The sequence below is a fragment of the Pholis gunnellus genome (genome assembly GCF_910591455.1).
Source record: "Pholis gunnellus genome assembly, chromosome: 4".
Classification (NCBI taxonomy): domain Eukaryota; kingdom Metazoa; phylum Chordata; class Actinopteri; order Perciformes; family Pholidae; genus Pholis; species Pholis gunnellus.
The window spans coordinates 10,188,025-10,215,968 of record NC_136530.1 but is presented as its reverse complement, the minus strand read 5'-3'; the positions used below and the strand labels follow the sequence as shown (position 1 = coordinate 10,215,968).

The 27,944-nt window shown below is 39.0% G+C and overlaps 4 protein-coding genes across 5 annotated transcripts; 3 read left to right on the top strand and 1 right to left on the bottom strand.

Annotated features, from left to right (window-relative positions):
* Nucleotides 1-1,147: 1,147 nt before the first annotated feature.
* prkacba (protein kinase, cAMP-dependent, catalytic, beta a) lies at nucleotides 1,148-13,893 on the top strand (the record flags this gene model as incomplete). Of its 2 annotated transcripts, none has more annotated exons than XM_079157295.1 (10): nucleotides 1,148-1,385; nucleotides 4,654-4,715; nucleotides 5,038-5,166; nucleotides 6,392-6,490; nucleotides 6,762-6,844; nucleotides 7,072-7,198; nucleotides 7,530-7,625; nucleotides 9,074-9,196; nucleotides 9,407-9,571; nucleotides 10,683-13,893. In XM_079157295.1, the coding sequence occupies 10 exons, from the start codon at nucleotides 1,340-1,342 to the stop codon at nucleotides 10,806-10,808; spliced, it is 1,056 nt and encodes a 351-aa protein (XP_079013421.1). In that variant the 3' UTR covers nucleotides 10,809-13,893. The 2 variants fall into 2 exon arrangements, with proteins under 2 accessions (XP_079013421.1, XP_079013420.1); XM_079157294.1 differs by lacking the exon at nucleotides 1,148-1,385 and adding an exon at nucleotides 2,957-3,089.
* Nucleotides 13,894-14,063: 170 nt separating this feature from the next.
* On the top strand, nucleotides 14,064-16,820 carry samd13 (sterile alpha motif domain containing 13). Its single transcript, XM_079158063.1, has 5 exons — nucleotides 14,064-14,245; nucleotides 14,620-14,741; nucleotides 15,588-15,630; nucleotides 15,743-15,854; nucleotides 15,931-16,820. The coding sequence occupies exons 2-5, from the start codon at nucleotides 14,714-14,716 to the stop codon at nucleotides 16,072-16,074; spliced, it is 327 nt and encodes a 108-aa protein (XP_079014189.1). The 5' UTR covers nucleotides 14,064-14,245; nucleotides 14,620-14,713; the 3' UTR covers nucleotides 16,075-16,820.
* uox (urate oxidase) lies at nucleotides 16,818-20,983 on the bottom strand. Its single transcript, XM_079158062.1, has 8 exons — nucleotides 20,900-20,983; nucleotides 19,988-20,200; nucleotides 18,803-18,919; nucleotides 18,505-18,583; nucleotides 17,706-17,892; nucleotides 17,408-17,531; nucleotides 17,194-17,277; nucleotides 16,818-17,114 (listed from the first exon to the last, which is right to left on the bottom strand). The coding sequence occupies exons 1-8, from the start codon at nucleotides 20,975-20,977 to the stop codon at nucleotides 17,040-17,042; spliced, it is 957 nt and encodes a 318-aa protein (XP_079014188.1). The 5' UTR covers nucleotides 20,978-20,983; the 3' UTR covers nucleotides 16,818-17,039.
* Nucleotides 20,984-22,231: 1,248 nt separating this feature from the next.
* On the top strand, nucleotides 22,232-27,022 carry LOC306694855 (deoxyribonuclease-2-beta-like; the record flags this gene model as incomplete). The annotated part of the gene is made up of 7 exons (XM_079157895.1): nucleotides 22,232-22,259; nucleotides 22,620-22,671; nucleotides 22,875-23,049; nucleotides 23,914-23,992; nucleotides 24,316-24,477; nucleotides 25,012-25,209; nucleotides 25,854-27,022. The coding sequence occupies 7 exons, from the start codon at nucleotides 22,232-22,234 to the stop codon at nucleotides 26,186-26,188; spliced, it is 1,029 nt and encodes a 342-aa protein (XP_079014021.1). The 3' UTR covers nucleotides 26,189-27,022.
* Nucleotides 27,023-27,944: the final 922 nt, after the last annotated feature.

Genomic DNA, 27,944 nt, shown 5'->3' with positions numbered 1-27,944 from the left:
CTGATCTGTCAAAAATGCTGCATTCATGAAACATGGGAAATACAGTGACCAAGGTTAAAGCTTGCAAATATAAAGGTTTCCATCACTTCATTTTGTGGTCCAAAAGTCCTAACTATTGGCTGGGTATTTCCATTAAGGTAGATACTGCAGTACTTTATTTGCCGTATAAATAAATATGAAGGAAGTAGATCATTTTATGCTATTACTTTTCCTGCGTTCATTCATTGTCTCTCCGAAACTCTGTGGCCACCAAATATCAGGTATCTCTAAAAAATGAGACTGTGTGTCTCAATGACATGGTGTCTGAAGAGTAACGGCTGATTTGTGAAGTTGAAATGGGCATTTATGCTTTCTAGTCACCAATCCCTTAACATTAGATTTTATCTGTTAACAGCCGGTAGGCAGACCAGTCCTGCTTAATTTCCTTTATTTATTTCCTGTTCATTTTAATTTGATGTATTGCAAAAATGATAGACTGCTCTATATGTACTGGGGACTGTGAGAGGACAAATAACTAGTTTTCAATTTTAATAAACAATTACATATTTCCATTATGTTAATGAAGGCATGTGTTAAATTAGGTTAAATTGCCTTTTCTGTATATAGTTTTTACATACATTTACATTTGGGCCACCAAAAATGTATTTTAGCCACCAAATGTAGGGGCTTGGTGGCCCATGAGGCCAGGGCTTGAAAATATTAGCATCTATCCCTGACAAAGCAACATATTTGAATGAATATGCATATTGATAAAATGACCTAAAGTAGTTTAACGTGTGTATACAAAACAAGAATAGCAATAATGATAATTTTGAGAGGCATATTCTAGGCACAGAGTAATCAATGTGCATCAGTCAAAGTGATTCAGTCTATTATGTATATATATATATTATATTATATATATATATATATAATATAATTGCTAAATATGACTGTTATGAATATAACAAACAACTTTTACATAATAAATCATGTGACACTTTAGATTTCCGACCGGCCCTTGAAAGCAGCATTTCACCCACTAACGTCTGTTCCGTGGGTATTCCCATATGACGTGAACGCAGCACAAAACGACAGTAGGCAGAGGTGAAAAGTCTGGATCATGTTTTCATCCCAGCGGAGGCATACTTGAACGGCAAAAGGACATTGAACATACAGATCAACAGGGCGGTTAGCAGAGCACGTCGAGGTTCTGTCCACCAAGAGAAGACATTGATGTTGTTGTTAGCCAGCCAGCTAGCACAAGCTGAAATCTGTTAGCTAGCTAACGGAGGACCCTGTTAGCTAACCGCCACCATCGTCGCTCCTAGCCAGCTGTGCATCGCCCTGTCCTCCTACGATGGGAAACACAGCGACTGCCAAGAAAGGCAATGAGCAAGAAAGCGGTGAGTACCTGAGAAGCATCCAGCTAGCCTGTTAGCCATCTCACGTTGGCTGTTTATACAGCGTTTTACATATGATAAAGTCAGTGGAGTGCAGCCGTTTAGCAGTTGTTGTCCAGTGGTAGCAGACAGCAACGTTACAGTAACATGGGCTGCAGAGAAGAACCATCTTTGGTATGGCAGTTTAGGTTTGTTAGCCTAGCTCCCTCGTTGTGGTGTCTGTTTGCCCACTTGGAAATAGTGCCAAAGATGATGCACCTAGCCAGTTATTAAAAGTTATTAATACCAGCTGCCTGGAGCTCGGATAACATCAGCAAAAATGTGTTTCTACTAAAGTTGCAGCACCAGGCCTAGTCACTGCCAACAACAACAACAACAACAACAACAGGTACCTGATAGGACTGAGAGACAAGTGGACCAGATAGCTGCTTGATGTGGTTAAAGCAGGCTTGTGATGGTAATAATGGTGGTGGTGTTTCAAAATAAGGGCTGCAAAATGGCTAGCAACGTTTTCTATCCAACCCCCTCACTTGATGTGTCATGTCAGCTGTCAACAAGTTTACTGTAAATCAAAATGTTATGCCTCGATCGCTGCCATCTTGCACCGACATCAACGTGTTGCCTTGGTGCTACAACACCAAGGAGACGTAGCTCCCGTCCTTGTTAAATTGCACCTGTTGAATAGCAATTTTTCAATCTGAAGGGCTCCATCAGTCACTTGAAAGCAATAGCCAGAGGCCACTGTGTTGTGTTTAGTGTTCCTTTGTCAGTAATGCCCAAACTAATCCACTAAACTGTCTGTCTGGAGAGCACTGATCTTGACCTGCTTTCTGATTGGCAGTAGTCCATACAGTCTCCCAGCCTTGTTATTCAAGGCAACTGAACTTTCTGCAGGGATGCATTGAAAGTTGTGTCCATTAATAGTGTGGCGCAAACTGCCAGGTGGAGAAACAAACTGTTCACACATTGTTGGTGTAATTTATATTTCTGTTTGTATTTTAGGTATTTAATAATTCAGAGGGCCCACACTGCTGTAACTACAAAACAAACTTCCAGTACACTAGCTTTAAAAAAGGAAAGAAGTTTGCAGCATTAGGGTCAGTTCGTCAGCTTTAAGCGAAGGGGAAAGCTCTTTGAAGAACTGCATTGTTCAACTTTACCACCAGAGAGCACGATAACCTGGAGATAACTTCTCTCTAGGTCAGTCAGTGGGTGTTACAGGCCTCCAGTTTCCTTATCAGCACTCTGACTGTGCCACAGCTGTGCAATGTTTTTGACATAACCATAAGAGGCTGGCCTTTGTGTGTGCTTTGCTTACTTTATATAACTTTGTCAAAAATAACATCACCATTTGCATTTCAGACCAATGAGTGTTTTCCACACCACATAGAGCAAGTAGACATGCAGTTGGCTGCTTGAACTGAAGCAGAGTACTTGAACAGGAAGCTTAATTTTATGTGGTTAACCAAGCATTGTGATGCACTTGGCTGCATACAGGAAGTTTGTGTTTAGTCGGAAAACGGTTAGTTTGCCTGTGAGCCTTTTCACTCACGCGACAAGAAATTAGTCTCTAAATGGCCCAGGGAAAGGACCAATCCTTCGCCAGTCGCCTTTTCCATCGATGTCGTAAGAGTAGCCAAGAGCAGAAGGGACAAGAGAGCGAGGTGCCTCATATATCCGAGTTCGCCATCATGTGGGATAAGTTCAGTAAGTGCGATGTGTTGCTTTTACACTTAAAACTTGTCGGCTGCCATCTGCAGCCATGAGTCTCAGCTTGCGCTTTGTAGTTTTTGTGTGTCGGAAAACTGATTTTGAGAGAAGCTTGACCAAGTGGCGTATTAGTCTAATGTTGGTTTCTGAAAGCTCTAAGTTTGAGTATTTCTTTTTTCATGCACATTGTTGTTTGTATCAAGCACACGGATCCAGTAAAATAAGCTTTGTAGAACGGGCCATTTGTGGTGCTTCAGTTGCTTGCATCATCTCTGTCGTGTCATTTCTGTGTACTGTTTTTCAAGTATGATGGTGTGCTTTACTCAATGTCTTTTCAATCACTGTTGTATGGTCTATGTGACAGATATATGTAGTTTAACAATATTTTGTTTATTGAAAGATTGTAAAAAAAAAAGAAAAAAAAAAAAATCTTCCTGCAATACTGGTAATAAAGAGAGAAAGTTAGGTCTAAGTATTAAAGGCTACCTACTGTGAAGAATCAAACCCATATTGACAGAAATATCCACTTATTGCTTGATTGTAAGCAACTCAAAAGCCTTGACTATTGGTTGTAGCTAGAGTACATTACAGAAATTCATTTTCCAACCAAAATCATTTTTGTTACTTAAAGGTAGACTATTTTCATCAGGTTTATCTTCTGTCAGGTGGTAGTTGTCCTCTCTTGTGTCACTTTGTTATGTGTTGCATTTAAACCACTTGAATCTCAAATGTTCTTGTTTTCAGCACTTCATAAATGTTTCTTCCTCTCTTTCTCTTCTCCACCATTTCCATCCATGTGGGTGAATGTTCCTGCAAACCCTTGGGTGAACTGTAGAGACTTTTGGTACGCTCACTTTTCCATGAGCCGTCCTAAGTCACAGAGAATTCATTCATTCATTCTGCAGTTTAGGCCTACCAGGCTTGTATAATCCTACATCTAAGTATTGCAAAGACTGAGGTTAGTTGGGATAGTCTGTTAACATACAGCTTCCACATAGTCCTTCGATGCCAGGTATGCATTTAGATCAGCAACCGCATACCAAATGCACCACCAACAAGACATTAGATACCCGCCATGACTCTGTGACTTATGACATCTCATGTCTGCTGTGACTTTCACAATGTCTTTCTAATGCCTGCACTGTGGCCTCAGTTATGTTCTCTGCCCAGTAGTACTGCCTCCCTCCTTTACTCCCATCTACTCTTGAAAGAGATGCAGAATAGCTTGTCTTTGAATTGGCCAAGTCTGTAAAGTCAACAAGAGCTTTTTTGCATCACTTTATTAATTATAATATCCTGCTTAGGCGTGTGTTTTTGGGTGTGTGTGTGTGGGGGGAGGGGTATTTTTTTAGCTGTTTTGTATATTCCTGCATCCTCAGTACTTGACATTTGCTTGACCTTTTTTAAAAATGCATTTGTTTCCCTCAACATGTGAACTGCCTTTGTTTATTTTCCCGAACACGCTAAAGTGCCCCAGTTTATTCTCCTCAACATGCTCAGCTGACACTGTGTGAGTACCAACATGCTGCTTGTTAAATCACACTTCTGTTTCTGTTTATAGTGAAAGAGTTCTTAGCTAAAGCCAAAGAAGATTTTTTAAGAACATGGGAGTGTCCACCACAGGTAAGTTGTTTCCTGTGTGTACTTTGCGTTTATAAAATTCAAGCTTTACTTTTCTCTTAACTCGCCGGACTTTATGGTTTCACAGCGCTTAGCCACTTCCTGGCTCAGATCTTGTTGACTTGAATCATAGCTGAGTGCATAATTGTACTGTGACACTAAAGCGCATTTATTGTACAAACATCACTCAGCTTATGTGTTTTTCACTCACAGCTTCATGGAGACAAAATGCCACATAAGAGCTGCACTGACACCAAATTGACAGAAATAAAGCATTTTAATCATCAGTTTGCTGTCCTCACTTCCACTGCCAATGTTTCCTCAGAGCACAACTGGCCTGGATGACTTTGACAGGTTCAAGACGCTGGGCACTGGTTCATTCGGGCGAGTTATGCTTGTCAAACATAAAGAAACGAATCAGTTCTACGCCATGAAGATCTTGGATAAACAAAAAGTAAGTGCGTGGCTTTAAAGAAATCACTTTACCCATCTCGAAAGAACTAGTGTCAGGAAGCCCGGGTAGAAAGCAAACTCCTGCACGCTTGACAAATGCTGTCACTACATCAATGCAGTACATCTTGTAAAAGGAAATGGAACTTTTCCTCTCGTGCACGGTGGCCAATGTTATCGCTGAAAACCTCAGAGGCGCTTCACATGAGAGTTTCGATCTTTTAATGCTGATGTGAGAGTCGTAGGAGGAGGTTAGCGCGTCCTCGGTGCGTTTCTCATGTAACGGTACACTGAAGAGACTTTCTGTTTCAGCTGTAATGCTGAAAGGCTTTCCTTATAACCACAGATGTCTGCTCACTTGGCTTCTTTTTTTGTCTTCACACTTTGTACACTGAACTTTTATTAGTCCGTCACAGGGGTCTTGTGTTTTTCTTGTCCTACTACTATGCTACTACTGATCATGTATGTGTCACATTGCTGCTGAGCATTTCCCAAAGCATGCCCTGCATTCACAGGTTTGCAAATGTGTTTTTACTGCCTTACAGGTTGCCATTGTTTTCCTTTAGCTATTTCAGTAGCGTATGCAAATGAACTTGCAGAGGCTTAAAACTTGCTTGATATACAGTCAGTAATTCATCACAGTAACATTCACGGCCAGGTGTTATATCATTGAGTGGTAATGCAGTTGAAACTGTGGATTGAGTTTATGTTAGACTTTTTATTCAAAGGATTTAGCAAATTAGGACATTCCTTTCTGTGATGTCCACTTTTTGCTTGTTGTTGACAATACGGCTTGTGGATGCAATGCCTTTAACACCAGACTTTTAAGTCTTGTATGTCCGAGCTTCCCACCTACTCATCAAGGCACCAGATGAATACAATGGTGGACGTTTCAAACTAATAAAAAGAACCAACAGAAAACTGTGTTAACTCTGATGGATTAGGTTTTAAGTCTGTGCAAGTTGCTTTTCACACTTTACTGAAATTAACATTTAAAAAAAACTGCAATGCTTTAAAAAGGGATCACTCTTAATTGAGCTTAAACATGTAAAACATGTTTGTTTATTGACTTTTTAATCGGGCATAGCGCTGTCAGAAATCATGGGTCCTTGTGGCTCTGCTTTACATTTAGTTTGGGGAATGATACACCACACATACATACTCAGTTATCAAGAACATGCTGTGCTTAATATAACTGTAGTACTTACAATGTGTCTTGTGTTTTTCAGGTGGTGAAGTTGAAGCAGATCGAGCATACACTAAATGAGAAGAGGATACTACAGGCCGTCTCGTTCCCCTTCCTCGTGAGATTGGAGTACGCTTTCAAGGTCCATGCTCACGTGTTTGTTATATTTTTCACCAAGGAATCCGAATGTGTTCATCTGACACAGTGCTACAGTTGAAATCGTGTTAATCTCAAAACGACCAGCCAGTTTTATGTTTGTAATTTAAAAACAATCTCAACAGAGAGAATAACCCCATAATGTACCATCAATTTTGTGATGTTTCATTTCCCTACGTGAAGACCACCTACCATTAAATATGTGATCAGTTGGTTCAGGAGGCCTCTGCTTAAAGACGTCTTGCTTTGATTAACAGGACAACTCAAACCTCTACATGGTGATGGAATATGTGCCCGGTGGAGAGATGTTCTCTCACCTCAGACGTATTGGAAGGTTCAGGTATAGTGTACATTTCGGTTATATATTATTTTTATTGTAAAATGCTGTATCAGCCACTAATAACTGGACATTTTTCAATTCGCTAACTGTGGTCTGTCAATGTCATGGAATAGCTCGAGACAGACATTATCATATACAATGAATGATTGAGTTTGCTCCTTCACTCAGAAGAGACTCGTCTTCATATATTCCACCAATGTCTGACTGTTCACCCTCCATTCTTTCAGTGAACACCATGCAAGATTTTATGCAGCTCAGATAGTACTCACCTTCGAGTACCTTCACTCCTTAGACCTCATCTACAGAGACCTGAAGCCTGAAAACCTGCTCATAGATCAACATGGTTATATCCAGGTACACAGTCTGTGTGAAGTTGATAATAGAAAAAGTAAACTTAAAAGGAAAGGTATCAGTCATCAACAAGTTCTGTGTGTAAAGTATTGGTTGTAACTGAGAAGGTAATCGGAAACGCATCAGCTGCTAGTAGAAAACAACCAAGAAAGATTAGGTGGAACTACTGCTTACAAAATAGCAAATTAACACATTTAGTCGGTTTAATCCAAGTTAGATGTTAAAATAACAGATGTAGGCTTCTGTTGACTACCATGGTTTGAAATATAGTACATGTGATCTTTGCCTTTACGTCTTTACTTTTCTTATCATGCTCCTATTGTTCTTTCTTCAGGTCACAGACTTTGGCTTTGCCAAAAGAGTTAAAGGCAGGACCTGGACATTGTGTGGAACTCCTGAGTACCTGGCTCCAGAGATCATCCTCAGCAAGGTGACCCCTTTGTACCCAATACAGCCCACTTACAATTAATGACGCTCAGCTTTAAAGGGTCTTCACGTTTATGTTTAGAGAAAAGAATTCTAGTTATTTTTAGGGATAGTAACCACAATTTTATGACAATAATAATAATAATGACTTTATTTTGATAGCATCGCATATTTCAAAACACAGTTACAAAGTGCTTTACAATAAAGCAATGTTAAATCTAAAAGCATTTACAAGATATAAAACAGGATAAATAACTTACAATCGGAGGGGAAATCCGGTTCGAGACCGTGGTTGTTATATTTGGCCCAGTTTATCTGCTGATGTGAGGGGTTACAGATCTAGTCTTAGACCTCCAAAACCGTTCCCATAATTTCAAACGTGTTTGATATTTATGAGTTAAAATCTGAATGGTAACGTCAGTATTTTTTGAGCTGGACTATAATAGCCAATGAGAGAGACAAGCAGCTGACTGGGTTTCCAACTGTAAAAGTGCTAGCCTTTGAGGCTAACGTAAGATAACACACTACTGTTGAACGATATTAAAATCTCACTTCCACTTCCACTTAAGAATAGACAATCCTTGTTGACCTCAGCCATTTTCTCATCCAGCCTCGTTTAGCCTTCTGCTTTGTGTTTTTTCTCCCTGCAAAGCATGATGACAGCAAGTTGTAGCACCACGCCAGTCTCCGTGTTGTTTACATCCGATTCCTCATGAGATCACGTGAGAAAGATCACGTTCATGTTTGAGATTAGAGAGACAAACATCTGTGAAGATTCTCCTTAAGTGTGTAATGCTACCCGATTTCAAAATCATTGAGGATTTTAGCCTTCTGTATTCTGAGCCCGGCTTTAGTACGAGTTAAAATCCCCGCAGCAGTGTTTTGTGTAAGTGGCAGCCTTTGAAAGTTTCGCCTGCTGATATCGCAATAAAGTGTGAAGATAAAAACATGGATGACGTTTTCTAAATGTGCAGAAAAAAAAGGAATGACCTGATCTTAGTTAAATGCTGATCCTAAACCTATAGAATGGGGCAAACCATTTTGACTCAATTGAGCATGTTTTACTTGACAAGGAGACCGAACTTGAGTCAAAAAGTGTTTGAAACAAGCAAGAATTGAAGCTGGCTGGCCCGCAGAGAAGATAAGTGTCGTCTTTGGGTCGAATACATCAGCTAGTCATTGAATGCAAATCCATGCAATCCAATTATTTTGTGTCCTAAAATTGGGGGGCTTGTTTATACAGACGTCCAATTACTAGACAGTCGCATGATGTAAATATAAAACCCTACAATTTAAAGCCAAGTGCAGAGCCAACACAAGAAGAAAATGTGTCGCTGTGTCTTATGCATATCTGACTGCTCTGTGTGTCTCAAGCCTTCATTTCCGGTCGTTATCTGATGTACTTTTTACGTGACGATAATAGATTTTTTTCTCTGTTTGTGACTTTTCCAGGGCTACAACAAAGCTGTGGACTGGTGGGCTCTTGGAGTTCTCATCTACGAAATGGCTGCGGGTTACCCTCCCTTTTTTGCTGATCAGCCGATCCAGATCTACGAAAAGATTGTGTCTGGCAAGGTATGCTGAGATAGCTACATGCAAAGAGTTTAAATATTTGAATACTCGTACTCATTTATCCGCTTGCCTTTCAATCACAACCATCAACTTGGCATTGTTTCTCCAGTGTTTGGTATTGCTCTTTTGTATGCTGTAGCCAACCATGTGTTAGTTATATTGAATGGGTGAATAACGTGTGTCTTTTGTGTTGATCGTGCTCGGCTCCTGTAGGTACGATTTCCCTCTCACTTTAGCTCCGACCTGAAGGATCTGCTGAGAAACCTGCTCCAGGTAGACCTGACAAAGAGATTCGGCAACCTGAAGAATGGTGTGAATGACATAAAAAATCACAAGTGGTTCTCCCAAACAGACTGGATTGCCATCTATGAGAGAAAGGTAGGTAGTGATTCTGTCATGTTTGTCCACCCGAAAACATGTAATGACACATCTGTTACTATCCATCATTTAGTCCTTTTGTAAATTCAAGACATGAGGTTATTTTGTCATGAGGTGATGGTGAAGTGTGCTCCCTTCTTTGTAAATTTGTGTTGGGATTACAAACACCTTCTCTGTTAGCAGCCATGATGGGTTGTGCAGGGAAAACACTGTTTGCCTCGTGTATTTTATGATTACATTTTAAGACCACCAATTAAGATATTTATCAGTGTTTATTTTGAAAGCTATTTTAGACTTAATCTTACTCTTGAGATGAAAATGCTTTTTAGTTTTAGTCACATTTTGGTTTATTTCTTTCCTTCTTTTAAAACTCATTTAAAACATTTTTGTCCAGTTGTAGTTAACATTTAAGTCAACTTTTTAATGGTTTCAAAATGTAGTCTTAGTCCTGTGTCAAATGACCTTTTTTAGTCATCAGATTATATTGAACATTTTAAATCGATCTAGTCTATCCAAACCCTATCATTTTATCATTTAGTCACACTTATTTTATATAGGATTTCCTTTGTTTTATATCGTTATCTGATTTAAAAAACACAGGTTGAGTGATTATGGATGCAGCTTTGCTATGAGTAGGGGCCCGTTATGAGAGCCCAACAAGCAAAAATATACGTTCATCATATTTTGTCATAGTTTTCGTGAATAAAATTAACATTTGTAAAGAATGTCAACCTGAAACTAATTGGTCATTGTGAGCATTCTGACTTCTGAATATCTGGTATATTGGAAAACCGCTGACTTTAATCGAATGATAGGTACTTGTCGGAGAAGCCCTGATTGGTTGGTTAGTCATGTATGAGCACTGGGTTATGGTCCCCCACTAACTGAAGGTCCAGTTCCATCTATCTCCTCAGTTTTTCTCTCATGTAAAATGAGATGGTTGGCATCACACCACTGCACAAAGCTCTCTTTATCATTAAAATACACTGACGGACTAATGAAGTTTAGTATTTCAACAGAAATGAATCTACATATACAAACACCAGCCATTGTTTGGCATTTTTGTATTAATAGTCAGAAAACAATTCCTTACTTTCTTCCTCATTCTTAGGTTGAAGCTCCCTTCTTGCCAAAGTGCAGAGGTCCAGGAGACACAAGCAACTTTGACGACTACGAAGAGGAGGACATTCGCGTCTCACAAACAGAAAAGTGTGCAAAAGAGTTTGCTGAGTTCTAGTAAATGGGCAAGAGTCCCGTCAGGGCTCACATGTTTTGGGACTCTCCTGAGGGTTTAAGGTGGAACCGAGGCCATCGCGTGCTCAAAACAAATGCCTCGTTCCTTCATTCCACACAGCTGAATGAGGTCCTTCTTGCCATGATCCTGCGTGCAGTTAGCACTATCCTATACACAGGCACATTATGCAGACACCCCTTGTGCTGCAACATAAAAAATACTATTTTTTGTCTTTTCTTCCTCTGTTTTTTCGTTTGCCCTGCTCCTTATTTCAATTCAAATAAGTATTTGAAAAGCAACATGAAAACTAATCTTATTCCCATTTTTAAATGGCACAAAGAGTGAATGATTGTATTAGCTGGTATTGCACATATTGTGATTTAAGCTTCGGGAAAATAGAAGGGATTGTTTTGGTTTGCATTTCTGACATTGAGTCTTGCCAGTTAAATGTCGTCTGTTACATGACATGAGTGTGTTTTTAGGGTTCAGTTTATTATTCCTTAACCATTATTCATCATTCTGGTGTCCTTAAGACCTAGATCCGTGTAGTTGTGCATATATATATATATATACATACGAGACTTCCAATTTTCAAACACTTTGTGTTGTTAAAGCATGACCAAATTCCAAACAAAGAAACTGGTGCTTAGTGAAAGAACAGCAACACTGATGGCTTCTTGAAGTTTCTGAGTTTTAGCACCCAGACATTCAGTTCTTGAAGAGATGAATTAACCGTGACACGTGTTATTATGGAGCAGAAACTTGTCAGTGCTGTATTCAGTCAATTGTAGCATTGTTTTATCCATATCTGGTCACATCTCAGACCGGGTGTGGTATTTAAATGAAAGGAATGAGATGATATATTTTTCAGGTACAACTCTTTGTTTCACAAGGAAGGAAAACTAAAGGTGTTCACTCCACACAACGAGGTCATCTGTTTTTTGGTACGTCCGATACATGAAGTGTATTGCCGTGGCATAGTTGCTGAAAGATCAGTTTGTTCGATTTTCTTAAAAGTGTGTTGCTGTGGATGCGAAGCAGTGTTGGTCACATGGACATATTTTGTCCGTTCCGGGTTTCTTTCCGATTTTCTTTGTAAATTGTGCTTACACAGCGCTCTGAGAAGACACTGTGCAACTGCCATATTTGTTTTATTTTCAATTTGACTTTTGCATGTTTGTACAGCAGTGTCACAACAAGCTAATAGTGCCCTGAAAATGTTCCCATATTTTGTTGTTGTTGTTTTGTTACCTTTTGAAATAGTTTTATTGCCTGGGATGTTGATGCATTAGATCTTAGATTTTATCTGAGTGACTTATTCCTCTGAATGATCCCATGGAAGCAAAACTAAACAATTAACAATGAAATAACAGGAAATTGAAATATCATAACCGAAAAAGTATTCATCTTGGTCACCACTTGGTTGAAACATACTTACCTCAACTATAGCTTGTAGTCTCTTTGCATCATTTTTAACCAATTTGTACACTGTGATGAAGCAATATTTGCTCACTCTTCCTTCCTTTGAGTCAGGTCAGTTAGAGAACGTCAGCAGACAAATATGTTTTTGTCTTGTTACAGATTTTCAAAGGGAATATGGTCAAAAGAGTCTGACTTTTGAAGAACATTTTCATTGTAAATCTCTGCTGTTAAGTTATTGTCTACACATATTTAATACATATTTTCTCCCCTCAAGAGAAATATAGGTTTTATGAGGGATTTTTTCTATACAGAGCACCACTCATTTCCCCTGAATTCGGACACATCGCCTGCTCTTTGCTGCTGAAATGTAGTCCCTGCCTCTGGCGTGACTGGTTGACATGTGTATTTAACAGGTGATTATAGAATCTGTATGTCAAAGGTTCAATACCTACAAGGCCACGGTGTCCACTTGTTTAACTTCCAGAATCCAGAAAAGATCCGATTGCTCCTGCTTCTGTGATCGTTTGATTTTCTAGAGGGAAGTTTGTCCCTGCCGTCCACGGGGAGGTCTGAGTTTGAAGTCATTTCTGCAGGTCGGACACTCAGGGTTGTGGGGAAATCAAAGTTTTACATTTCACATCTTGTTGGAAACAATAATGCATTGTTGACAGTCTTTAAATTTAACAAGTCTTCTGAAGTTTAGATCATTATTTGACATGGTGCTCAAGTGTCTGATGATGAGAAAGATGCAATTTAATCAATCTTAGATAACCAAATGTGAAAAAGGTTTGGTGACTGAATGCTTTTTTTAAGATACTGATGTGCTGTATATTGATATTGGCTATGCCTGAATTCATAATGTTCATAAATTGAACACATGGTGTGACATTTGATTTAGCCCCAGTTTCATTTCAAAAGGCGCAACTGTTTCGTATGCTGTCTTTTATTTAAATTAGCGATGTCTAATAAAATTACATTTTAGTTGTTTTAACTTGCAAAGTTCTCAGTATACATAGGGAGACTCCAACAGTTTTATTCACAAAAGTGTAATTTACAGTGAATATATTGGGTTATTTATTTGTACCAATTCATAGAAATGGAAATATTTTCAACAGTTAATACACATTGATGCCTCTCATGCCAATTTTAAATTGTAGCCTTTTAGGTTAACTTTTGAATCTTTTTGTTGTATTTTATTACAACAATATTATTTTCCCAGTATGAAGGGTGAACAGAATGTACTTGCAGAATTGATGACGTTTTTATTTGGACAAACTTTGAAAACTACACCTGGGAATTCAGCATGTTTCAATCCAAACTGCCTGTGTGTAAATCTTCCCATAAAAATGTGTAAGAAATCCACAGCTCTTCTTATGTGTTATTTATCCCTCGTGTGTGTAATAATGTTCGTCATATTTGATGTAAATGATGGCACTTCACACTCCTGACTGAAGGAAATCAGTTTATGAGTTCTTCGTAGCTAGTCACACATGCCAGTATGGGATCAATAATCTGAAATGTGTCTGTATTTAGTTCGTGGGATATTTTTCACATCATTTAGAAGGCTGACACGTTTTTCCCACCCATATTTACTTGTGTTTGCAAGGGGAATATACTTTGCTGTAGCAGATTTTATGTAACAAGGATATGTCACTATAATAAATTCTTTTTATTATAACTAAAGTTGTCGGTATTCAATGTAATGAGAAACAGTGTGTGTGTAGTAATTGCAGTGGTGTACTTTAGCAGGTGCTGGATCATGCTGAACTACGGATGCTGGCGGTAAAACTGTAAAAACTCCACTTCCCATGATTCTCTGCTGTCATGTGGGCGAAGGAAGCTAAACCGATGAAGAGGGCTAGTTGCCTTTACTTGATTAAATCTTGATTCTATCAAATGAATACCGCCGTTTAATTATTAGTAAAACATCTCAGTGATTAGAAAACTTTTTTGTTATCCAACGTACGTGTGTAGCTTGGACGCACTGTTGTTGTCAAGCAGGAATCACCTAAAATAAGGTAACGTTAACTGTTAACGTTAAATTCTGTATTAGCAGACCCAGCTAACTATCCCTGTTAGCTTAATACCAAATGCGAAGAGGCAGCGATTAAATATCAGCTGTCGCCATCATAACGTTATTTCATTATTCTGCTGTGCTGTATTGCTCCTTTTCACTTTATTTATGGAACGTTACGTAGTCAATCAAGGCAATTTCATGTTGTACCTAACGTTATTCTGCTATTTTTAAATCCAGCTAACAACGTGAGTGCATCCCTCCTGTCAGTTGTTGATACAATACGAGCGTTAGCTTTGTTCTGGTCTCTCGCTGTGTTTTGGTTGTACATTTTCTCGTCACTGTTTGAACACCTGTACTTATTTAATGTTATTGCAGTGAGGACACCCAGTGAATGTTCAAGACTGCGAAAGAGAAACAATGATGGTGTTTGAGCTGCCAACCCACTGAGCTCTCCGAGAGAAGACATCTGATGAAAAATTACTGCAACGTTACAGATTGTAAGAGACTCGTTGCGCCTGCTTATGGCTAAACTGAGTGCTTTCACTTCAAACTCCATTGGCTCAATGAAAGCACAAGTTGTCCTTGGTCACCAGCAGTTTATCCAAAGCATGGTTTCGGTTTGAAAGAAACCCCAGTTCATGTTGTTAAGAAGCTTTTAGTCCAAAGTTAAATTGCTTTGACCATTTGTCCAATGCAGCAGTAACCCCTCAGACCCTTTGGTAGTTTATGTTATGCGACCAAGCACTGTTTAAACTCGTAATATCTCAAAATTCAAATTAGTGTATGTCGTTTTTAATGATACCAAACATTTTAATTACATTATAGTGTACAGTGTACAGTATTTCTTGCTTATGTAAAACCTGTGGAAAGTTATTTTAGGAACAATTAGTGGGGAATATTGTGTTTCACGTTGCTACATGTTGTATTGTCCAGTTTGTAGGGCTGCAACTAACACTTATTTAGTGTTGCAAATAATTTATTGTAATTTAATTTGAATATTTTACTCTTAAACTGTGTCATAGTTTCAATTAACAATTGTAACAAGCAATATCAGTTCACAGTTGAGTTTAAGTCTTGGTAGCTTTTTCTGTAGCTTTGAACAACATTTTAACGAGTTTTCTGAGTTTACAACTTGTTGAAAGTTCCAGAAAAAGCTAATTAGCTGACTTTTTTTGGATTTTGAAAAACCAAATGCCATGTGTACTTTAAAACCTGTGGAGGAAATACTTCTAACGCTATAAAAAAAGTGACTTTTGTGGTGAATATTGAACATTGATTTGAAGTTGCTACATGTTGTAAAGACGGTTTGTTCGATGACTATTATTGTGTTTATTTTCTTACAGCTGGCATGGAAGACAAGGCAAATGGCTCTGTTGACACCAAAAGGTATTGCATCCAAATAGTGTCAGACATTATTTATTAAAGGATTCGAAAGAACGTGTTAAACAGCTGAGTGTGCATGCACATTAAGATGAATGCATTCACTGTGACTCCACAGCCCAGTGGAGAACGGCCAGCTGCCGGACCCCGCCAACTGGGGGGTCGCCGACGTCGTCAATTACTTCAAAGCAACAGGGTTCGAGGAGCAAGCCACTGCTTTTCAGGATCAGGTTGGTGTTCTCCTCCTGCTCGTGATGACAATAAACTAAGATGTCGGTCTGATACGTCTCTCTCTCCGCCTGACAGGAAATCGATGGCAAGTCCCTGTTGCTAATGACGCGCAACGACGTCCTGACGGGACTGTCGATAAAACTCGGCCCAGCGCTGAAAATCTATGAGTACCACGTGAAGCCGCTGCAAACTCAACACCTCAAGAGCAACACCTCGTAGCACCGCAGGCCATCCCAGCACCCGCCTCAGTGACAATCATCGTGTCAGGACACCTTAACACAATTTGAATGCTGTATGTTTTTATAAGCGTGGACTCCAAAAATGGGTTGCACATGGAGCACCCTCAACTGTTTACCCTTTTCATCCATTCTTATTTTTGCTGCTTGAGATAGTGTATGTATTTTATTCTTTGTGTGTGTTTTTTTTTTTATTTGAAAGAAGGTAATTTGGGGCAAATACTGTGCAGGAAGGATTTTTGTGAGTGTGTGTGTACGTACATGTGTTTGCCCGTGTGTGCAAAGTGAATTAACCCATGCTTGTTTAAAAAAGAATAGTATTTGTTTATAAGATGATATTTAGTTGAAAGCTGTATATGTTGTTGTAGTGCTGAACACTTTGATACAATCAGGAAATGATTCTGGTGCATCCCGTTTTTTCCTTGAAATCAGTTTTTATGCTCTAAACTGTGCAGCTGAGTCCATGAAACGTCCTTAGCATGTTACACTGAAGCATTTTGTTTTCCCAGAAACAAGGAGCCAAACGAAAGCCTCTTTGTTCCTGCACACCTACATTATCTATAGGCGCGAGGCCTAGTGTATATATATTCCTATGTTCCTACCTGTGGTGCTTTCAGAATTGTTGCAAAGACAACCGTATTGAAGTGTGTATGACCAATGTATATGTGCAACATAACACTGGAGTTTGAATATCTGAATCAAAGATTTGCAATAAATGGTGCTCTTTTCTCACAATTCGTTTATTTCATTTATTTACTCACATCAAAAGCTTATCATATTTAGGAAATCTTGAGTTGTAGTTGTATTTATGACCAAAACAAATATTTTAAAGGTCATTTTTGCTCTCAGAACTTCATTCACATGATATTAGATTGACTCATATTAATTGGTTTATTCAGCTTGATATGTAGGCCACATGAGCAGCATTTCCTGGATGTGTAGGTGCCTTTACAGCTTGGCTCGCGGTTTCCTGCGCACTGTGCCTGTGATGTTGCCTGAAGGGTTATCCAAGGCAAGAAGAACCTTTCAGGGGAATATTACATGTCAGTAATCAAACAATGTTGACTAAACATGAAAGATTAGTAGTAATAACAGAACGTACTTCATCTTTGTTGGTGAGGCCCATTTTTGTCATGTCTATGGTGATGTAATGCTGGTTGGGCATGACCATCTCGATTTCATCAACCTAAAGGACAGAATACTTAAAGACATGTGGCTGACAAGTTGGTCTATACATGTACTGTTACATTTGAGCTTTATTTCCTTGCTGCGACTACAACAGATTTGACCTGGAGGTTTGATAAGTGTGGACTTACCTCAGAAACTCTATCCAGGACCAGAACCTGTGTTTCATAAAGGGTCTTCTGCACAGAGGGTGAGAACTCTCCACAATCGTACGGGCCAGCAAACTTCTCAATAATCGTGTCCTTCACACACTTCCTGTGAGGACGGTGATGCGATGATCGTTAGATGAAGAAGGCATGTCATTTCACTTTCAGGATTTTTCCTCTTATTTGGCAGATAAAGTTACAGGCTCCATCATGCATAACTACATCTAAGATGTTTAGAGAGTGATGTGATCTCCTTCACAAGTTTTTTTTAGGATTTAATTACCATGCAGCATCAAAGTCGACATCCTGAGACTTGTTATAACGCCACCTGGCATACACAGAGGTGCAGAAACACCTGTCCTTGGCCTCTTGCAGAGTAGTGAAGCGGTCTTGGTGGAAACCCTCAAAACCGGACTGGGTGGTTTTCAGAACCGTCATGTTTTTCACCCCACTGTGAACCACGGGGATACCTGTTGAGCGCAGAGCAAACCGATTTCAGAAACATTTTCACAGTTGCATAGTAGCGCAGAATAGACACATGCCACAATGGCCGTCATCCTGGACTCTATACAAAATTGAGCCTTTCATCAGCAGCTTCAATGATATGCAGGGGTTAAGCTTTAGTTTTAGATCGCTTAGTAACTAGTATTTACAGCACATATAAACCACAGAGTATTTAATCAATAAGCCTTATGAGTTAAAACCGGACACAGATGAAACCATGCTATCCAATTACCGCACATCATTTTTACATGTATACTAACTACTGAGCTAAAGCCCTCCTATTGTTACAATGTACTTCCCTTCAGTAATCCTGACTGGCATCAACTATTGTGTCTATGTCTTTGTCGATGTATTGCGAATGTCTTTGTAAATGGTGTCAAACCACTTTTCCCAGATCAGGTATGTGCCTTTCTCAAAATATATCTCAACACCTTCTCAAAGTACAATCATGGTTTCTGCAGAAGCACATGAGCTATTAGAAGTTGGGAGTTTTCAACGCCTCAAAAAAACAAACATACAAGCAAATACATTTTTAACTACACTGACGTTTGTGCGTGTTTGTGTGTGTTTGTGCTAACCATTGAGATTCTGTTCAGCATCACAGAAGCGACAAGCTTCTGGGCTGTAGATGAACGCATGAACGTGCTCTACCCCATTCTGAGAAAACAAATGACAAACAAAGAGGGTGAAAATCATGCTTGAATTGATGGTGTACTTTATTCATGGTGTTGCTTAAATAGCTTGAATGAAGGTAACACAGTGCAGATGTTTTGACGTGTCAGGAAAAGCATGTGTGTATAGTTTGTTCCAATTGTGCTTTTCCCATTTTGACTAGACACATATCTGCAGGGCTGATGACTGAACCCTGTGTTTTACCTTCTCCAAGCGTCTCCATGGGGCCTCCTCTATGTGAACGTTGACCCTCAGCACATGGTTGAAAGAGGTCAGGAAATGCTGACAGATATCCAGGGAAAGCTGCTCGATGGTCTTTACCTGAACAGATGAGTATAGAGTAAAGAGCAGTGGGACAGACTGTAAATGCAAAATAAAGTTCAACAGGGTTTGTTAACCTTTGATTTTATTTTATTTGATCAGTGTGTGTTTGTGCTGCAGATTGCCAGGGGTCCCTTAGTGTCAATATAGTGAGGTAAAGGAATGACGACAGTAGGAGTCTCCCAGTTTAACAAAGGTTAACAAATTGAAATTCAAAATGTTCATGAAATTAATTTAGTATATAGAAATTAACCTTTAAAAGGTGCAATACGTGAATGTACAAGTTCTGTATGTTTTACATGAATGCTGTTTAATCTACTGTCACCATAGACCTCTATGTAGCTGCATCTAGTTAAAAGCTGAATGACAAAGAACTTTCTTCTCCCGAATATAAAAAAAACAATAGGTTAATCTTAGGCCCTGTGAAACAAAGAGCGTGCCTCAATTATTTCCAACTTAATTTCAATAACTCCTCAATTACACGATGTACCACTTAGCATGACACTACTCGACTACTGTAATATCATTCTCACTAGTTTAAATGCTCCAGCTTGTTCAAAACACTGTCGCACTCATTCTGAATGGCCCTGAACATTTGACTGTATAACTCCAGTTGTGTTCGTTCTACACTGGATTCTACTGTAATAGTCTGAAATGGTCCTTAGTGAAGGTACCCTGCTAAGATGTTTTACCTTCTCTTGTCTGAGAACTTAGACTTGGCCAGTAAAGCCTATTGATACATTGTGTACATAAAATTCCAAATCCTCAATCATGGGTTTAATCTAACCCTCTTCCTAACTCATTGGCATTACATCCTGAATCAAGTTCCTTTTGAATCAATTTGCAGCAAAATCCTGACAGAAAGATATGTTCATAACAACTCAGTCTTATACGATTCCTTAAAATGTGATCACTTGCAGAGTCGACAGTCAGGTCTTTAACACAGTTACCCTTTTGGTCCAAACTGCCCTTCTTTACTTTCTGTAGATAAACATTGTTGTCAATGGATTGATGAAAGTGTTGTGATCAGTAGAAAGTAGACGGGTGTAGTGTAGAGAGGCTGGCTACCCCCTTGATCTTGGCCAGGGCATGGACGGTGTTCTTGATGGTGTCGGTGGGGATGATGTCTGAGTTGTCTCCAGTTAAATAATCCTTGCGTGATTTGAGTGCGAGCTCCACGTCAGCTTTCAGCTCGATGATGTAGTGGTGGCTGCCCTCTCTCCTGATGACCAGCACCTTCACTGTGTTCTTGCCGTAGCTTGTTCGCACAAACTCCACCTTCTGCGCACACAAAGGAACACATTACTGACATGTTGCACTTCAGCAGTTTCCGGTGATGTAAACGGGTGTTTTGTGCCATAAGTGTGTTTTTTTTTGCTGGTATTTTAAACTTTGCTTTGACTTAATTTGATGTTTTGCATTCTCGTTTTCTCCTTTCCTTTAAAGTTTGGTCTTTGGTCAGCTTGCAGTCGATGTCACCTGTGTGCATGAGACCTTGGATATTTGTTCTGCACTTTCGATCATCTAGATTTATCTGTTGCCTTTAACAGATAAATCTAATGTGTTTAACTTTAACAGTTTGCTGATTTTTCTATGAGTACTAACATTAATCTCATGAGATAAGTTTGTAAAATATATTTCAAAAAATCTGTAGACAATCTTGATGAAGACATTTCATTTGCATGAATGAGCAGGAAAAAACAGAAAATGTGCAAGTTTACATTGTTAGATTTAATTTAGAGGATCTGTGATGAATATGAAATTGGAAATCATAAAATCAATCATTCTGCATTGACCGAAACATTTTACTTTTTGACAATAATTAATGATTTAGACATGGTTATTTATTTTTATGAGACAACACTGGTTTGTTTGGTTGGCCCTGTGGTCGTTGACCCCAAAAATGAGAAACTGTATTGCTGAATTATTTAAGGAAATTAAAGAAAACAATTTGTTACGTATTGCATAATGAATAGTTACCTGCTCTGAAGCCGCTGCCATGGTACCTTCCTTTCCTTTCCCTTCTGTCTGTCTGTCTGTCCTCAGTTCCTCCTGCATACGGTGTCTCTCTCAATGGAGGAGGATTTTGTAGAGAGGGTGGTGCTATTGGAGATCTTGTTAGGTGAAGTTTAACCCATTTTACCTGTTATACCTGCATGTATGATTGCTCATGTAAATGAACACGCAAACACACGCAGTCTTACTTTATTACAAGCACATGCAGGATTGAAGAGAAATCCCAACGTACATGTCTGAGCAATAAATAAAGATACAGATATTTTTGTTGTGTTTTATTCTGACCCACCTGTTGTTTCATTGAACCTTCCACTCTGTTGTGTGGAATGCTTTCTCATAGTTTAAGTAAGGTTACTTTTGAGACTGAATAGCTGACACACCCTGCACAGTCATGAATACTTGCCACTTAATAAATGCAGCATGTTACTTAGATAAGATTCATGATATGTTTAAAAAGAAAATATAATTAAGCATACTCGAGGAAGTAATTTCTTTTTAAAGACAGGTAGCCATTACTACACTATATATTTACACAGTAAATAGTTGTTTGATGCTATAATAATGCTCTTAATATTATATATGGCCCCTTATTTTTGTTTACTTATTATTACATTTTATTCACTCTCTATATACAATATTTACTTGTGACCACAGCTTAAATTTAGTATGAAAAGAGGAATGAATGAATCTCAAAAATGATATTGCATGTTTTGGTATGAACTCAGTGTGTGTTGGTTAATGCTAGAAGTGGTAACAGATTTTTAAAAATAGATGATTGTAAGATTTAATTATATGTGTTCTGTTATATTTGTGTTCTTATATGTGACATGCAGCCATAAAGTCATTGGGTTTGTTTGTATGGGGGAAGCGACAGTGGGTCATGATTTTTTTTTTACTTTTTCTTTTGATCCCTCGTAAGAACAAGTCATGTTGTTGTATGACTGGATTTTATTCTAATACATTCATCTATAAAACCTTTAATATATGATCTTACCTTAACATGTTTTGTTTTTAATGTGTTATCTCTTGCATAACCTCCATGTCAATAATTTACCGTTTGACTGTTGACTGACATGTTTTACTATTCACTGGTGGTGTTCTTATTTTGAAGTGATGTAGAGCTACAGATAATAAGGGTAGCTGCACAATTTAAGTTTTAGTAACTTGCTTAATTAAGTTAAATGTCTGCCTCAAGTGATGCCTCTGACAAAAAATAGAATGCAAAGTTAAATGAAAGTGTTTTATTTCACTTCTTTCTTTTGAGGTGGTTTCCAGTAAAGTGATCACTAATAAAAGATGACTGGTTGCACTGAGAAGCTCCCAGGTGTGAACACCTGCCACACTTTGAATGCGAAGGACAATGCGCGAAAAGACCAAAACTGTCACTGGATAAGTAGAGGTACAGTAAGTAGACTCAGGGCATTTACAGAGATTAAGAACCTGTGAAAGCCTCCAAACATTTAGTTTAATATCGCTCCTATAAATTCTCGCTTTCCCTTAAACATCCCCTGTCATGTGATCAGATTTTATTACTTCCTGTTTTGCATTTACAGGCAGCTGTACTTTTCACTTTCAAAGTTTGTAAATTCCCTTTTTTATTCACTTTGCCTGCAGGAGTCGCTCAGTATGGCCACACACTTACGTTTGTGCTTACAGATTATTATCATGTTTTTGTGTTGCACAGTGTGTAGTACTGACATTTCCTGTAAGAATGAAGCTGGTGAGCCTGTTGATTGGTGAGTTGATATGATACATTGCAGCAGAGTTATACCACAACGTTTTTAATTATGGTGCTTGAAATGTCCTGTGATTTTTAGAGGGTAAGCAGATTTTGTTCTTCCCTTCAATATGAAATCTTTTCAATTGTTCTTACTTTTTTTCAAAGATGTTTTCTTTTGTAAATTTACAACCTCCCAAAAAGTATCTCCTTCTACTGCAGGTTTATCATCTACAAACTGCCCAGGTATAAGATTGGCGAGGTCGGCAGTGGGGTGGACTACATGTACCTGGACTCCTCAGTAGGGAGCTGGCAGCTGAGTAAATTCATGGTTAACACCAGTCAAGGAGCCATAGGGAATACATTGAACCAGCTTTACAACGGAAAGGCCTACAAGGTAAGATAATGTCCCAGTTCTTCAAGTGGGTTTTATACAATAATTCCTGTCTATAGAAATATAGAGACAGAGCCCATAAGCTTGCTGAGTAGACACTCTTTTATTTCCTTTGGGGAACTGATCTGAAGCTCTACATTGAACAACTTCCTCAGACAAAAGAAGTAAATAACACAGTCCTTCCTCATGCAGTTCGCATTCATGTAATTGTGCATTATAGTGTTTGGAGATCAGTCCCTGTGCAGCATCAGAAAAATGTTAGTTTTGATAAATCAATAGGTGGACATTTTTGGAAATACGTTTTTTCACTTTCTTGCTGAGAGTATGAGGAGATTGATTTCCCTCTCATATCTATAGGCTAAATATGAAGCTATATCCCTGTCAGCAGCTGCTTAGCTTAGCTTACCATAAAGACTGGAAATAGCTAAACTGGCTCTGTTCAAATGTAGCAAAATACACCCACTAGGACCTCTGAAGATCATTAATTTATATGTTATATCTTTGGTTTCACCTGTACAAACTAGCTGTTTCCCCCTGTTTCCAGTCTTTATGCTAAGCTAAGCTAACCAGTTGCTGACTGGGCTGTAGCTCTATATTTACTGTGCTAAGATAAGCTAACTTTGCTAGCAGTTGCCTCATATTTACTGTACAGATACTGTGCCGAGAGACTAACTCTCGACAAGAAAGCGAAATATGTTTTCCAAATGTCAAACTATCCCTTTAAGAGGTTCAGGTTCAGGTTCAGGTTACTTTTATTGGTACCCGTAGGTAGACTTGGTTTGCAAGAGAGATACAAAGTAACTGGAAAAAGCACATCCCCAAATGTATTCCTCTCCATATTCTGTATGTATAAAGTATTTCCCTCAGTCTAACAGTTCAGTGTATGCACTCTACAATGACGGACCACCGATCTTGGAATACATTCAAGGATACGGACACACTAAAGGTACAGCGCTTAATGAAAATTAGTTTTGATTTGATTTTAACTGTGTGACAAAATAGCACACAATACCTGTGGGACCTGTGTATGATAATCAATGACAGATGTATTTCCACATAGCTATCCAAGCTTTGCAATGCTATGATTTTGCAAAAAAGACAGAACAGATCAATATGTTTTTTTTGGTGTCAGGGGGAGGAAACGGGCAAAGAGCATACGGCTGATAGCTGCTGTTGACTCTGGATCAATGACTGCCCTAATGTTTGCATGTTACATGGATGCGTGAGACATTGTACGGGGATTGAGCGTTGTTTGTGTGCATCTTGCAGGGGTACTGCTCTTTGACCGCTCTCAAGGTTTCTGGCTTTCGCACAGCATTCCCCATTTCCCGTCATTCCCTGAGAGAGGCTACCTCTACCCCTCCTCCGGAAAAGTCAATGGCCAGACTGCTCTCTGCGTGACCTACCACTATGACCAGTTCCTCCGTATAGGTGAGTGAAAAAATGTTTTTAAGTCCCCCTCCACTCAAATATCGTGCAGAAACCTCCAGCATACATACTGACAATAGACAGTAAAGTAGGAGACATCTTGAATCCAGCAGTTAAACATTTGAAAGGAAAATATTTGCCAACTCATAAATTGCTGATTTTTCATAAAAGATGTCTGGTGGGGGTCTTTAAATGAGTTTTCCAGAGTTTTAAAATGGTAAAGCAATAAGAGACATGGAAGCATTGTGAACATTGCTGTTGATAAATGTTCACTGTGTCACCCTTTCTTTTGTATTGTGATATGTATCTGTGTACGTGAGATGAGTCAATATCTTCACTTTTTACAAACAAAAGACACATTTTAATGGCCAGCAGCTTCATAAAGGAACATGTCCACGTGTTGGGAAATCCATTAACTTGCATGCTATCAAATGTACAGCATTTTTTTTTTATTTTTTAAATTTGAAATTTACTTTATCAATGATACCGACCCCTGAGGGTTGACTTAATAAGTGATGCACTCTCCTCCCTCTCCAGCAAACCAGATGGTGTACCTTTACCCACGCTTCTATAACTGCTCTGTACCTGCTGCATTCATGGCCGACCTGCCACAGTTGGCCATGTTATGCAAGGGGTCCAAACCACCTCTGGCCTCAGATAAGAGAGTGGAGCAGCTTTTCTCCCTGCAAGGGGACAAGTTTGTCAGTTTCGTCAAATCTGAACGCTTTGTGGATGGTAAGATTTTGCCGTGTGTACTGTCCGTCATTTGTTTTGCTGTACAAACAAACGCAGCTATAAATGTATTGCAACAAAAGCACTTTTTATGAGTGTTTTGGAACTTTTACTCCACAAAAAACAAAACTTCTGTCTGCCACTGCCTTGTTTGCACATTTGTCTGCCACCGTCACTCATTATCAGGTGCAGACACACTGTCTCAGAAGAACACACCACACCCAAGGCCTTCTAAAGTAATCTCTGCTGTCAATATTATTGTCCTGTGACCCCCTACAAAGAGTTATAACCTACGTGTGACCCTCATTACATTTTATGGCCTTAGTGTGGACAGTTGTGATCAGTACTCCCCCCCCCCCCCCCCCCCCCCTCTTTTTTCACAAGGATTTTTAGAGCCCCCTGTTTGTACTTGTATTTCAAAAGAAAAAACAAATAAATCAACATGAAGGTTATATTTGTGCTGTAAAATATAATCACTTATTTAGAATATTAATCCCCGGACTCACTTTATGTTTAAATGTCAATTTTTTTTCTATGAAACTCATAGATAACATAAAACTCTATCTATTACTATTCCTATATTTTTCGATATGCTTTTTTAAAATCATAATGCAACCGATCTAACCCCCTAACTGGCATTCATTCAGACATCTACACAGGCTGGGTGGCTCAGGCTCTGGATGCCGATCTGCTGGTGGAGTCCTGGCAGAGACAAGGTCACGAGCTTCCCTCCAACTGCTCCTTGCCCAAACACGCTATGAACATCAAGAGGATTCGGCTCCCCGGATCAGTCCCGTTCCAGTCTCACTACGACCACTCAAAATGGTGTGTGTCGCAGGCCTACGACGACCAGGTGACCTGCCTGGGGGATCTGAACAGAGAGAGGGCCCAACTGTGGCGTGGTGGGGGGCTGGTCTGCACCTTCAACCCCATAATTTACAAGGCCTTCAGACAGGTTGTGGACTGGTACATTGGCTGTTGAACGAGAAAGATAAGATGATTGGGACTGGATTAGTCTCTCGTGGTATGATTTGTATCTGTTTCAGATTTTTGAGACTAAATGTGGAGGTGGCAACTGGCATGCAACCATCAGACCACACAGGTTTCCAATTATGCCAGCAATTTTAGGAAAAAACAGCGACAAGTGTTTGAAATAACTTGCTTGTGTTTCCAGTACATATGAAAAATGCTGATATAGTCTTTAATTATATATGGTTTTGAGGATGATAACAACAGGTCTTTGATAATCTGCTGAAAAAGTCACAAGTTACAGGCTATATGATGTGACTATATGTTAAATTAAGTGTTCCTGTGCCATCACTGTCTCGTATTCATATAAAAAACATAATTAATTTGCATCACATAACTTGCCTGTGTTTAAGTAAGAATCTTTATTTCTTTACTTTTTATGTTTTCTGAGGAATTTAAAGTAAATCTAGATTAAATACTGCTAATTCCGAATATGTGCAAATTAAATAGGTCAAGGACAATGTTGGCCTGAAGAAAATGGGTTAAATCTGGGTGGGGAAAGTGAAATTCCCCTCCGTCATTCCCACCTCAGGCTTTCCCTTGAACAGGTATTTTAACCCCCCAACTTCTCCAGTAGACCTTGCCCAGTAGCCTCAGACTGTGGTTGTACTGGTGTGTGTCAGCATAAGTGTGAGTGGGCCGTTTCTGTATAAAAAATCAGTTGCTTAACTTTCCTGAATGAAGGAAAGTCATTTCTAATAACTATATGTGTATCTATTGAATTTTTATATCGTACGCAGGTGGAGACTGTGAATGCATTCGCCATCATTATGTCAGTGTAGTTATCAGGAAGATGCACTTGGTGAATAACTTAAGTATCCACTGTTTTTGGTAAACAGTGTCTCCTTGTGGTTAGACTTATTGAATCACACTGTACTGTGTAGTATTTTCTCTGTGAACATACCAACACTGCCCTTTACATTTAGCCTATTATTGTGTCCTACATTTTTATTTCCCTTAAACAAACCAAAAATTCTGCCACAAGGTTAAGATTAATTAATGTCTTCAATACTCGTCAACTCATTTCAAGGATTTTCTAGAACCGTATCACATTCTTAATACTAATAAAGACATCAGCCTTATTCCGTCTTGTTCAAAGACGCTGATACAAGAGAAACTGCACAGGTAACAATACAGAATCACAATTATCATCCAAACCACACCTCAGCTTTTGATTTTTATACTTTTCATCTGTTGGTTCCTGGTTCAGCACCAATTTTTATACTCAATGTTTGACTCAAAATGGAGGAGGTTTAAATTTCTCAACTCTGGTGTCATGTGTACTTCTGCCTGAGAAGCTGACCTTACCTCTCCCACTAGCTCTGTTCTGTTCCCACCATGTCTCACTGTGTGGTAGCACCGGTGGCTCTCCTTCACGGTATCCAACTTTTTTTACACTCCTCATGATTTTTACAAAATTGCAGTCCCTGAAGGTAAAGTCCATTGTTTCCCTGACCCATGGAGGCATCAAAGTCATATAGTGTTTTGCAAAACTCAATCAGCTGTGTGGCTGAGTGCCTTAGAGGATTCCTGCAGTTGCAAAGTTACAGCCAGTACCATCCAACAACAACAAGCAATAACACCAAGTTTGTTATCATCAATTACTGCACGTCGGACGGTTCTGGTCTCCACGTCGTGCATTAATTCCTGATAATGGATACCTCATCAAAAATAATTGTACTGCTGTGTGTTGTTCTCCAAGAAACAAT

What these genes read in the sequence shown, in the direction of transcription:
- samd13 (XM_079158063.1), top strand. Translation starts at nt 14,714, where the DNA reads ATGAAAAATTACTGCAACGTTACAGATT. An exon ending in TTACTGCAACGTTACAGATT is followed by an intron (nt 14,742 to 15,587) that starts GTAAGAGACTCG and finishes ATTTTCTTACAG; the next exon opens with CTGGCATGGAAGACAAGGCA. An exon ending in CCACTGCTTTTCAGGATCAG is followed by an intron (nt 15,855 to 15,930) that starts GTTGGTGTTCTC and finishes TCCGCCTGACAG; the next exon opens with GAAATCGATGGCAAGTCCCT.
- uox (XM_079158062.1), bottom strand. Translation starts at nt 20,977, where the DNA reads ATGCAGGAGGAACTGAGGACAGACAGACAGACAGAAGGGAAAGGAAAG. An exon ending in TGCTGAACAGAATCTCAATG is followed by an intron (nt 17,893 to 18,504) that starts GTTAGCACAAAC and finishes TGCGCTCAACAG; the next exon opens with GTATCCCCGTGGTTCACAGT. An exon ending in GTCGACTTTGATGCTGCATG is followed by an intron (nt 17,532 to 17,705) that starts GTAATTAAATCC and finishes CCGTCCTCACAG; the next exon opens with GAAGTGTGTGAAGGACACGA.